At 40.2% G+C, this 13008-nt stretch overlaps 1 protein-coding gene across 12 annotated transcripts in view; it reads right to left on the bottom strand.

The window, feature by feature from the left end:
• Positions 1 to 13008, bottom strand: part of LOC130919428 (discs large homolog 1-like protein) — a 249323-nt gene that overhangs the window by 52196 nt on the left and 184119 nt on the right. For 11 of the 12 annotated variants that reach the window (XM_057842131.1, XM_057842130.1, XM_057842133.1 and 8 more), the window contains one exon: positions 3652 to 3766. In XM_057842131.1, the coding sequence (XP_057698114.1) occupies positions 3652 to 3766 (115 nt within the window). Of the gene's footprint in view, positions 1 to 3651; positions 3767 to 10522; positions 10758 to 13008 lie in introns of those variants that run through there. The other variant, XM_057842141.1, reaches the window with a different exon arrangement.

Below are 13008 nucleotides of genomic sequence, written 5' to 3' on the forward strand. Positions count from 1 at the left end.
CGCCATTTTCGAAAGCCGTTTCCTGACCGGACTCACTCACGCAGCGACCCACTGTCTTGTCCGGTTCTCACGTCGCCGCCCGAGAAGTGCCATTTTCGGCTTGGGATCGTCACGACGACCGCCCTCACCTACGGTTCTACCTCGGCCGCCGTGAATGCGTTTTTTTCGTGCCGTTTGCCTTTTAGCTTTGACTTTTAATACAGTGGGTGATGATGAAAGACCACTGTTTACTGTGTCTAAAAATAATTATAGCAGACAGCCAGAAGCCAAATCAATTAAGACGCCACTTAAAGACATTAGACCCCAATCTCATTGTTAAGCCGCTTGATTTTTTCAGTGAAAACGTGCCGAATATTGCCAACTGCTTTGTCAGTGTTATATCAGTAAGCCAGTGAGCATTGTTAGCATGCTCATTGCAAATTAACTCCACACCATTGCAAAGGAGGTAAATACTGTGAGCAGCAAAAATAAAAACTGTCCTGTCCAAGGACACTTTTTTTTCTTCTTTTATTCAGATTTTTTTCGGTCAAATTTTTTGGCACATTGTCCTCATGAGTGAATGTTTCTAATCAATTTTAATTTGTTATTATTTACTGATTTTATTACATTTTATTTTTCTGTATCAAATGGTCAAAAATGTACCTTGAGTGTATTTTTTAGTTTGGATGTGAATTTTTTTTTTTTAATTCAGGCAAATTGATGGGCGTTAAGTCTTTTCTGTTACAAACAAAACAATGTTAATAAAGTTATACTTTATAGGTTTATCTCTGTTATTTTCTCTAATAGGAAAAAAAGGATACAATGTGAGGCAGAGACGTACTTATAATAGCAATATTGTAGACAAATGATACTATTTACAGTGGCGGCAGAATTTGGGGGGGCGCGAAACATTTACGTCTTCCTTGGGGGGGGCGTGACAGAAAACAATTGAGAAGCACTGGATTAGACGAAGATTAATTGGTTTGGTTCCGATGGTCTCAAGCATGTGTGGCGGCGAACAGGTGAGGAGGATACAAAGATAAGTGTGTCATGCCTACAGTCAAGGATGGTGGGAATGACCCCCCACCCCCCACCCTCCCCCCACCTCTTCAATCTCTGCAGCAATGCTGACAGCACTCCTGTAACGAGTCACCTGAAATTTTGGAGGGAAAATGACAAGCAGTACTCAATTTGGACATTTAGGGATGTACGTAGTTCCCATGCGGTGCACTCACTTTTATTGCCAAGGGTTTGGATATTAATGGCTATATTTTGAGTTATTTTGAGGTGAAAATAAATTAACTTTATTATATAAGCTGCTACTTTTCATTGTGTCAAAGTGTCATTTTGTCAGTGTTGTCCCATGGAAAGATGTACTTAAATATCTGCAGAAATGCGAGGGGTGTACCCACTTTTGTGATACACTATAGTTCAAAATGAATTTCTATTTGGTAGAATATGTATTGCATTTATGCTTTTTGGCATCAAATCATTTACTGTTGGGAAAAAAAATCATATTAAATTATGACATATTTTTGAGGAATGTTAGCATAGGCCCTGCTCCAAAAGTCGCTTGGTGTCTGCACCAAAAATTGGCGTGCCACCTTTGACTGATCTTGATAGGGTTTGTGTGGAAAGGCAATTTTAAGATGGTGTCCTGCAAAACCAATTTACCATTATTGAGTGTGAGCCATCACACTATTTTGCAGATGGAGCAACGTTCCATATAACAGGAGACATCAGAGATGGGCTGGGAAGTTGGCACCTAAAGAAGACGATGCCTTTTCTTTTTCCACCCTTCTGCGTTTCTATACGGTGTCTTCTAAAGATTTGTACGGCAATAAGAAAGATGGCTCCCTGTCTCGTTAACAAGACTGCATCCAGCCAAATCTCCAGTCGCATAGGGCCTAAGGGCCCGACTAAGACTCCCGTTTCTGTCAGGCATATTTGAACTGAAACTTTATGTTCAGCAATGAGTCCAGATTTTGCTGACAGCAGTCGGATAGCAGGGTCAAAGTGTTGACAGGATACCTCGAACGCTACTATATACTGATTATTTCACTGAGTAACATCATTCAGTAGAGGTAGTATTATGGTGTGGGGTGGCATCTAACTTGACATGGCTCGTCATCACTGGAGGCGGTCTTATTGCTGGGAAATATTAAGCTGAGATGACACTTGTCCAGACAGGGCATGCTTTATCAGAGACTTTTTTAATAATATGGGAATGGGGAGAGTAGAATTCCCTGCCAGCAGTCCTGACCTCAACACCATAGAATAGTGGTTGGATCAATCAATCAATCAATAAATATGGTTAACAACAAACACTCAAACAAAAATAATCATACGGTCCTGCGTGATTTATCATGCAGTACCGTCCTGACAACCCCAAGTTGCCCAACCAGCTCTCGGCCTTCTGATGCAGAGACAATCCAGGCAAAATAAAAGCTATGGACTTGACATCACCATGAAATCATGGCGGAGTACAAAGCTAGTAGATTCTTGTAGTTTTGTCAGAAATACACTCACTTTCTTCATGTAAAGACGCAAAGGACGTCACTTCACAATTTTTTGATGCAAGACAAATATGACATCTATAAGCGTTATTTTATTTTTTTGTACTTTCCACCCTTTATTATCATTTTTTCTTCTTTCTTTTTAATTTACACACATTTGTTTTGCACCGTGAATGGGAAATAGTCCTCCAAAACCTTTGGTGAAGTGAACATGAACATGTCACATTGAACTCTTATGTACGCAAAAAATGAGACTACCTTTAGGCAGCCTGGAGGGAGGTCTCAAAAACTTACTTTGTTCCCGTTCTTCTTGTTCTTGAGGAGGAAACTACCTAAAATTGCTACACCTCCATTATTCGTGAATGGCTCACAATGAACTTTGGTAGGTATTTTCCATTAATGTATATTCATCGATCCTAAGAGCCTGATTTTTAAATTTTGGATTCGGGAGTCATTAATTAGATTGTCAAATTAATATTGCTACTTCTTTTTGGTTTGTGGAAAGCTCAGAATGAAATTTGGTAGGTTTACTCTTGTAATTATGCATTAATCCTCAGAGTCCTATACCAGATTTTTCTTTTTCTTTTTTTTTTTTTTTTTTAAGTCTCAGGGCTTATTAATTACATTAATTAATTGCGGACTTATTGTTGCCTGTAGGTTCAGAGTTAGCCAGTAAAGGGATCCGTATGGCCAGAGTTCATTTCATTATGAACTAGTTTGGACATTATACGAGACGGTACTTGGAGCTGTGTAGCCACGGCAATGCTAAGTTAGTGTCAGTGCATTCTGTGTATGCAGACGGCATGGAATACAAAATACAGTAACAAGGATGCCTTCCAGCTGTGATGCATTACACGTGCTGCACAATCACAAAGCAACTGGGAAAAAAATTAATAGTGATAATATTAGCTGGTTCTTTTCAAATGTTTTGCATCAGTTGCATATGCCCAAAAGTGACACTTGGCAAGGCAACAGCAAAAGTTACATTGATTTGCAGTAATTTATTGCCAATTTATATTTTTGTGTGTGAAATTGTTGGATATATTTTATTTTACTTGTTTAAATATGGAGGCTTCAGGGAAGATATTTAAATCTCGAAAGTTCCGTTCCTCCGACAAGTTTGGGAACCACTGATGTAATGCATATTGAGCATTACCTGACATAAAGGGTCCGTTTTTGGGTGGATCTGAGCGACGTGGAGCTGGAACTGACACTGCTGGTCATCATCTGTTCCCTCAGGTCATGAATCTTCGCCTCGAAACGACTGTATTCTGGAGACACACATAGACACAGAAGCAAGATTAATATTGTAATGAGCAGTGTTGTTAATCTTACTTTCAAAAATTAATTACAGTTACAAATTACTTCTCTCAAAAATTAATTGCATTAGTAACTCAGTTACCTGAATGTAAGAGTAATTAGTTACCTGGCAAAGTAACTGGTGATAATTTTCATGTTTTTTTTTAATCTCAAAAAAATAAAAAAACAACAACAAAAAACAGGTCACACAATGTGAAGTTTAAAGGGTTTTTGGGACAATTGGCCCTAGCCCAATTCTTTATCCTAAACTTATCGAGACACAGGGGTATTGCGGATATTGCAATAACTAGATAGTAACCTTTGCTATGTGTGGAAATCATTTAATGTGAATCAACCGTTAAAGTTGTTAAAATTGCTCCCGTTATTGCATTAGTTCCCTTCTGTCTACTTTCGACATGTGTAAGTTTTTAAAACTGTTTCATCATTTAAAGATAGATTTAAGTCAAGATTTCGCCGATTTAGGGGCATTTTAGATAAAAACGCTTAGGTTCGCTAGGAAGTTTCTCTACAACAGATCCTTTCTGAGAGGTCTACTGCTTTAAGGTGGCGGTTGTTTACTAACGCATCTAGTTCTTTATACATGTTGCCAATGCCGCCGTGTCTGTCATTTGCATCTAGCTCTATATTATGTGATATCTACCCTTGCATCATATGGGCATAGTTTGTAGGCTATCGGCTACCATCAGGTATTATTGGAGCCACCTAGCATCGCGTTTGAAACGCCATCACAACTCCCTTGCCTCCTCCCCACTCCTGCTCTGCTCTCTCGTCTCCGGTAGTCCGTCTCTCTCAGACTTTCTCGCGAAATTCAACCAACATAGTAACGCACGCCTTTCCCGCCTCAGTAACGGTAACGGCGTTGCCAAGATGAGAAAAGTAATTAATTAGATTACTCACTACTGAACAAAATTACGCCGTTAGTAACGCCGTTATATTCTAACGCCGTTATCAACAACAGTGGTAATGAGGGGGTTACTCGAGATGCGTTTGCACCAACCCAAACGCCGGGAAAAACATGATGCAAGCAAGGGAAGAATGTCCTCACATTTGATGGGTAAAATAAAACCTCATCAGCACAAGACTAGAAACAGACACAACGGGAAAAAAGACAAACATGAAACAAGTCCTAAAGCAACACTAGGAAACTTTCAGTTTTGGTCAATTTTTATGGCAAAAGCGGTAGTATTTTGCCTTAAGGAAGACTGCTTTTCTCATGAGGACCAGCGCACAGTGTCGTAAAATCCTGATATCCCGGCCACCTGTAATTGAATTGAACAACATTTCTGTTTCCAGCGGCTGTGTGAAGGATGAATAGTGATGAGGTAATGAATTCAGTTGTGGCAAAACCATATCATAAGACGAAGTTGAAGATCAGCCCATTGGGGTTCATCTGCCAAGTGCCTAGCAAACTCGGCGCCTAGCTGTGATAAGACGGGCAACTGGCAAGGCAACCATGACAAACTGCTGGACGAGTGTAAATGAGGAAGGTTCTAATGGTAGCCGCTGGATGAAGGCTGCTGGTGAAGGATGGTAATACGGCAACTGCATGCGTGCTGCCGAAATAAGGCTGGGCGACAGGTGCTTGGATGAATGGAGCTAAATTTGAAGGGGCATTGGAGAGGCACCGTCAAAACAAGGATAGGGCGACTTTCGTTGCTCAGACGATGGCCAAGATGAGACTGGGTGACGGCCGCTGAACAGGCTACGCCAGAATGAGAATGGGGCCCGTTGGACAGCGCCACAGGAGAATGCTTGGATGGTGGCCACTGGACGAGCGTCACTGGTAAAAGAACGGATAGTGACCGCTGGACCAACACTGCCAGAAAAAGACTGGATGCATGATGCAGGAGTTAGCATGGATGGTGCAGCCAAGCTGCAAGCTCCTAGCATCAGATAAAGGCCTGATATTTGGTCAACTGAAAAGAAAAACCTGTAGACTTTTCCAAGAGGTCTGTGCTTGCAGCCAGGTGTTTGATGGCTTCTTCCACTGTCTGGAGGGTAGGGATCTTCTGGTCAAGGAGTTTACAACAGTAACAGAGTCTAGTGCTTGACTTCTGCTCCAATTTGGTCAGTAAATTTTGTTACGTTGTGAAACAGAATTGTATGGACCTAAATAAAAGGAAGCAGGGGCAAGGGGTTACAGCGATAATGACCTATAAAGGACTAAACGAAAATGGTATTATAAATATGAATGAAGTAATGACACAATTGAGAACACTTGGACAGGATAGGAGTGGCTGAGGGAAGCTGATTGGGTAAACAGGGTAGGGACATTATAAGACTATGACATAGTATCAATTAAGGGAGTTCCAAAAAATCTATTATTCGAAGCATCGCAATTTGACACGAGACGATTCGATTACGATTCGTAAAGTTTCAAAAACGATGATTTTCCCTAATTACTTTATGACAGCCCCTCGTAGTGGAAAGAAATTCAAGACACGTCTGCCGCCCGGACATCGTTAACGGACGCACGTACAACCTTATGATGGATTCTGCAGATTACTGAGCGAGAGATTTACTCCTTTCCAAAAGACTGGAAAATAAATTTGTGTATGAGACAGGCAGGTACCCGGCGGTCACGCTTCTGTGCGCAAGTTATTTTTTAGAGCGAGAAGAGGGAAAGAGAGACAGTTCGTTGCTCCTTGTCTTTCCGTTGTCCAGCAGTAGGTTCAAGTCGTGTTAATTGGAAAAAATCTCTAGTGTTTTGCTAAGTCCTGTGTCCGTCTATCAGAGGTGAATACACGAACCATCTTGCACTGTTTAGCCTTTATTGTTGTTGTTTTTGAGATGTTACTAGTTAGCGCCGAGCGCTATGCTAATTGGCGACTTCACTAACATATATTTCCATGTTAAGTTGTGCGTTGTTTATTGGTGTGTACATCAGTTACTCCAGATGCAGAACGTTTAAAACCAGGATTAAGTACAGTGCTAACACTACAAACATGAGAAATAGTACAGAAATCTGTGAAAACAAAGTATATTGGTTATGGTCTTATTTCTAAAGATACTTTGTTTGTTTCCAGAAAATGTGGAATTCATTCCACCAGTGTAAATTTTGTTGTATTGTTGAGAGAAATAAGTACTGCATTTGAAACAGCTAATGTTTTTTGCACCTTCGTATGAAAAAGAGTATCTCAAGGTCAGCTGTGTGTTGTATGGGCATGTTGAGAAATAAGTACTAGCTTTAAAATGGTTAATGTTTTTGCACTTTCTTGTATAAAAAAGAAGCAGTTTAAGCACAGCTTTTTTTTGAATGGGCATGTTTCCATCGTTCCTGTTGAATCATTAGGATATTTTGAATAAATAATGGACATAAATTTGTTTGGCTACTTTATTAATTAGTAATGTACGACGCATCGATAATCGTAGTAATCGTGATAACTGTGATCATCCTCAATACCGTGATCATCGTTCAATAATCGAATCGTAGCACCCTGAATCGTAATAAAATCGAATCGTGGGGTGCCTAAGACGCCCCTAGTATCATTATAAATGGATAAAAATGGAACGTGTTTTATCATATTTAATTTTGATATTAGCTGAATGACAAAGACATTCTTTCAGTCAATTATTTCAAAAATTGCTAAACTGGGTAGCTGTCATTGAATGAAGAAATGTAATTCACACCCAATGCAATATTTATTTCCAATCCATCGTTATTTCATTATCCAGGGTCGTGGGGATTGCGGGCTGGACAGACAACCAGCCATTCACGCTACTGACAATTTAGCGTTTAACCAGCCTACCCTACATGTTTTTTGGATGTGGAAAGAAACTGGAGTACCCGAAGAAAATTCAAACACACACAAATGTCCTGATTAGACAAGAATACAATTCAGAACAATGCTGGGCAAGGACTTTCCCATCCATGCTGAATGTCAAATCATAAATTGCCAGTGAGCTACCAGTTGACCAATCAATGCAAAGAGCAGCAAATTGCTCACACACTCAGCACAACAGCCCTCTGCAGAACTCTCTTTAGACCAATTTTGCATAAATGTGGTTATTTTTGTTCTTCTTATTTAAAATGTTTATTTACTGTAATGCAACAATCACATTCACACACCAAACAACAACAGAAAAAAATAAGAATAAATTAAGCAGCCAACCCTGCACTCATCCATTTTCTCCCCTCTTATCGTTACTCTTATCCTGCTCGATCATGTTCCAGCTGACCCTGTACAGGTCTGCCAATCACGAGGAACGTACGTATATTCACACACACACACGCACGCACGCACGCACACACGCACACACACACACACACACACACACACACACACACACAATTACGTTTTTTTTTTTTTTTTCAATCTAACATGCTTTTTTTTCAGGAATTTTGGGAGGAACAGCATGTCCCTAGAGCAGGAGTGTCCAAACTTTTTGCAAAGGGGGCCAGATTTGGTGTGGTAAGAATGTGGGGGGCCAACCTTGGCTGACGTCCTTTACATAGAGCAATATATTTAAGCAAATTTTAGCAAGCCATTATGTGTGTCACATTTGCTTTATTATTATTTTTAATTAATAATTTCAACAATCTCGCAACTAGCTTTTGTGCCGTTGTCTTTCGACTCTCAGGCTCTTGCGAAATACTGCTGAAATACTGCTGCTGTAAAATTAAACTAGCTTCAAGTTGCTTCAATTTCTCACTACGTATCTTCCCTGTAATCTTGTCGTACATGTCAGCGTGTCTTGTTTGGTCATATCGCCTCACATTGAACTTTATAACCAGTGACTGTCTCTTTGCAAATAAGGCAGACACAGTTGTTGCGTATTTTAGTGAAGAAATAGTCCAATTTCCACCTATCCTTGAAGCATCGGCCATCACAGTCAACTTTCTTTTTTTTGTTGATTGTCGCCATTTTAGAAAATTGGGAGTAAAAGGTCACACGGGGTATTGTTGCTTAGAGTGCTGCTGCCTTTTAGTGGGTTAATGATGAGCAGCATTTAGTATGTAAGCTACTTCATATGCTGGTAACAGTACTGCTGACCAATTTATTAAGTCTGTGTGCGGGCCAGACATTATTGATTTTATGAAAGAGGCTGGGGGCCGGATGAAATTTGACCACGGGCCGCATTTGGCCCCCGGGCCGGACTTTGGACATACGTGCCCTCTAGAGAAAACAGTTCGAGCTAGATTGGAATACAGAATTTTGACTGTGCCATAGAAAAAGAATAACAATAAAAACATTAGTATTTTCAACGTGTGTAACATTGTGAATGATGCTGTTTTTTAGTCTATTGTTTTACAACACAATACTATGAGCTGATATTTGTTTACAGCTGAAAAAGATGCCTGCAACAAGGCTATCTGATATATGGGGTAGTGTGTGTGTTGCTAAACCATCACGATAGACAGAATGTAATCAAACCTATGTAATTTAATTACACTTGCGGTAGCAGCTAACAGGAAATGCACAAGACCACACAAAAAAAACCCAGAACCTTTCTTTCACTGTATTTCTTTCCTTTCATACGTACGAAAACCTAACACATTTTAAAGATGGAGACTTATTGATAAAATATATGAAGAATAGTTCATCCAAGGAGAAAATTAATAAAAGCATGAATGAGAGAGAGAACTGGAGCAATGAGGAAAATGAAATACTGAATGAATGACCTTAAACCAGAAACCAAATCAATTTCATTAGCCTCCATCTATTGCCTCTACACTTACACCATAATGAAATCTAATCTGGAAGTAAATACCGTAATTTTTGGGTTATATGGCACACCTGCCTCTATGCCACACCCATCTAATTTGAGAAGAAAACGACATTTGTTGACAGATTTGAACACACGGTGGACTAGAAACCTCATGTGTCCACATTGTATTAGGGGATATTCACACCAAAAGACATGTAGCTCATTAGCATGTAAAATTCCACAAATATACCACCTAGACTATCAACTGCAGTGTTCAAATCGTAGGAAAAAAATGTGGTGGATTATAGTCCAAAAAATATGGTACTCAGTTTAGCATTTCCCCCCTCCTTCACACTTAGAGCATGTTGCCTCAAAAAGGTATCAAGGGATTAAAAGCAAGATGAAAGAAAGATACACAGGGGATAGAACACAAAATAGATTGAAAACCGCCGCAGAATAGTGGGAGCTAATTATTTATTGCAATGCAGCTGAAAGAAGGAAAAGTAAAACTTTCTAAACAAATTAAATAATTGGCCGTCATCGTTGAGAGAGGATTGCAATTGTTGCCGATTCTGGTTGTGTTTGTGCAGAACATACAGCGTTGACGCTATTACATTCATGTAATCAACTCTAATGGAAAGTCAGGGATTCTCCAATTATCATGTTTCAAAGAGGCTGAGTGTTTTAATCTGATGCTTCGTCAAATCGTGAATGAAATTGGTATGAGTGTGGCAGTTACATATCAGCACACCACTGGGGCTGATAAAAAGAACTGCAAATGTGACTGCTTCACCAATGTTTCAACATCACTGACAGTGTTTTGAGTTAGTGGACCATGGTCATGCTAGAGTTCTCAATGATTTTCACAACAGAAATAGAATAAAGGACAACATGCTGTCGATGAACATGCCGTTCAGAATGCTAAAACTCTAAAACTCACTGCAACATCATTAAAATGCAGCCATAAAAACATGGCAATTATTATTTTTTTCTGTATTTATTTAACGAACTGCAAGTAGGAGGATAGTGAGTATGTAGACTCTGTCTGCTGTACTCACATGCTGATGCAGGCTTGGCTTCCGTGCGCTATGATGCTGATGAGGTGGCTTTTAGATCACTGTCAGTGCATGGAGCAGTGGTAGTCCAAGGATGTGAATGTGATGAAACACGAGATAGAGTAGAAGTGTACGTAAAAAGGAGAAATATTTTTAGAGCTATTCCAGATATAAGAATGCCTAAGTAAAGATATGAATGTTAGTGTATATCTGCAGGAAAAAAAGTCAGTGTAGCTAAAAAAAAAAAAAAAACGCTCTAGTGCAGCTCCTCCAGAAACAACAGATGCTAACTCTCCCTCCCTCCCTCTCTCTCTTTCTCTACTGTGCTCCTCTTGTTCACTTTCGTCTTCACTGTGGTTGCTCCTCCCACTCTGACAGCAGCTTGCTTTAAGGCACACACACGCACGCACGCACGCACGCACGCACACGCTGTTTCCTCAGGTCACTCATGCAGCAGAAAACCGAGGTGATGCCAGGCTCTCCTGCCCTACTTTGGCCAAGGGAATCGGTCACAACCATCACACATTCACATTTAGCTTGACCAAGCATTTTAAAACATTTTGTTAATCTAAGGATCATTTTCTAAAGCATAACAGTATTAGTTTGATTATAGATGATCAATGAGGGATAACATGTGAAAAATTGTTTCATCTGGGGGAAGCTGGCAGCGAATAATGGTTGCCAGCCCTCGCAGTCAAAATGGATTGGCCGTCTAGCACCATCAACGCCAGTGAAAGAGGAGCATTTACAGCCTCCCAGTTTAAATTACATGGTCATATATCGATGTCAACGGCATGGGTGTCACCAGACATATTTCACTGGGGCACGGGTCCCAGTATTGATCTGTAGTGCCCCAGTATAAATTTCACTGGTTAAAAATATAATATATACTTTGGAGTTCAAATCTACATAGCATAATCAACAGAATCTGCCTATTTAACTCATTTGCTGCGAAAAAGGTATAAATAAGTTTTATTTGTAATTGTTTCAGTGTCCCAAAGACGTATTTATTTGTGTTTTATTATTATTTTTTTTAAAGACACATTTCTGATTCAATTTAGCTCCTAAGCACAAAGCTGAAAATCCATTTTAAAGCAATAAAACTGACCATTGGAGGGCGGCAGTAGTGCATTTGGTAAGACCCGCAACCCGATTCAATGGCAACGAACGGCAGACGACCGAATGGATGCCAGGCGGCAGACAACCGAGCAGAACAACCGGTAGGACGCCCGGGATGCCAGGCGCTGGACGACCAAACAGATCAACCGGGACCACTAGTGCAGTGGACGATGCCTTTGAGTCCGTGCTGCTCATGAGCAGAGCCCACAGAGACTCAAAATAATTCATCTTTATGAGACAGGCGGCGATGAGGGAAAAGTTTAAAGACCAAATGTGAAGTAATTTCTTAAAATGCCTAACAGGTTTACAATTAAAGTAAACATTGTTCAACAAATAAAGCATGAAAAAAAAATTTATACAGTATGTTGTATATTTGACAAAATAATCTCGTTTCCGAAGTTTGAGCCTGAAAGGGGACAAACCCGGAAGTGATACGTCACACCGAGAACAGCGATGGCAGTGCTCCATACGGCCGCCATACAAAGCCCTTCAAACAATGATTCAAACAGCGATATAAGGGATAGATCGAGCGCAAGTGAGGAGATCCAAGTTTTTGAAGAGTTGGAGGAAGAGGAGGAGGTTGGATTTTTATGTTGGACCTTACATGTATTAGCCAGACGCTAATCAGGATGCAAACAATGTGCCCACACGACCTGACATGGGACAAGACCCATCGAGATTATTGGTATGATATAGGCTGTTATTATTTTCATGATTTGAAGATGCAGGCATTTGCACATAATAAATTTTTTTTGTCTGATTACATTGTTTAAAAAAAAAAAATCAGACTTCATGTTCAAGCAGTTAGCCTACTCGGTACTTGAGAACACTTCCGCCTTCGGACCCTCAGACGAACGTGGAAGTGTTTGCCGAAAAATGTCAGGTAAATAAACCACCTACTATTGCCTGGGATAAAAGAAAAGTTTTGACGAATCCCTGATCATGTTGTGGAATGAACAGTAGAAGCTAGCGACGTTAGCTTTTATTTACCTGACATATTTCGGCGAACACTTCCGCCTTCGGACCCTCTGACGAATGCGGAAGTGTTCGCCAAAACATGTCAGGTAAATAAACCACCTACTATTGCCTGGGATAAAAGAAAAGTTTTGACCAACTTATAGGTGTAGGCAAAATGAACTCAATACAACTATGATCGGGGATTGCCATGCGTTAGCTTTTGGCTAACGTCGCTAGCTTCTACTGTTCATTCCCCAACACGATCGGGGTTTTGCCTCGAGTTACTTTTCGGCTAACGTCGCTACCTTCTACTGTTCATTCCACAACAGTTGGCAGCTCTGCTTTGACAAAGTCATCAGTCATCTATCCAAAAATCACACTTACTTTTTGGCAAATCCTTGATCATAAGCAGA

The sequence above is a fragment of the Corythoichthys intestinalis genome, chromosome 7, assembly GCF_030265065.1.
Source record: "Corythoichthys intestinalis isolate RoL2023-P3 chromosome 7, ASM3026506v1, whole genome shotgun sequence".
Lineage (NCBI taxonomy): Eukaryota > Metazoa > Chordata > Actinopteri > Syngnathiformes > Syngnathidae > Corythoichthys > Corythoichthys intestinalis.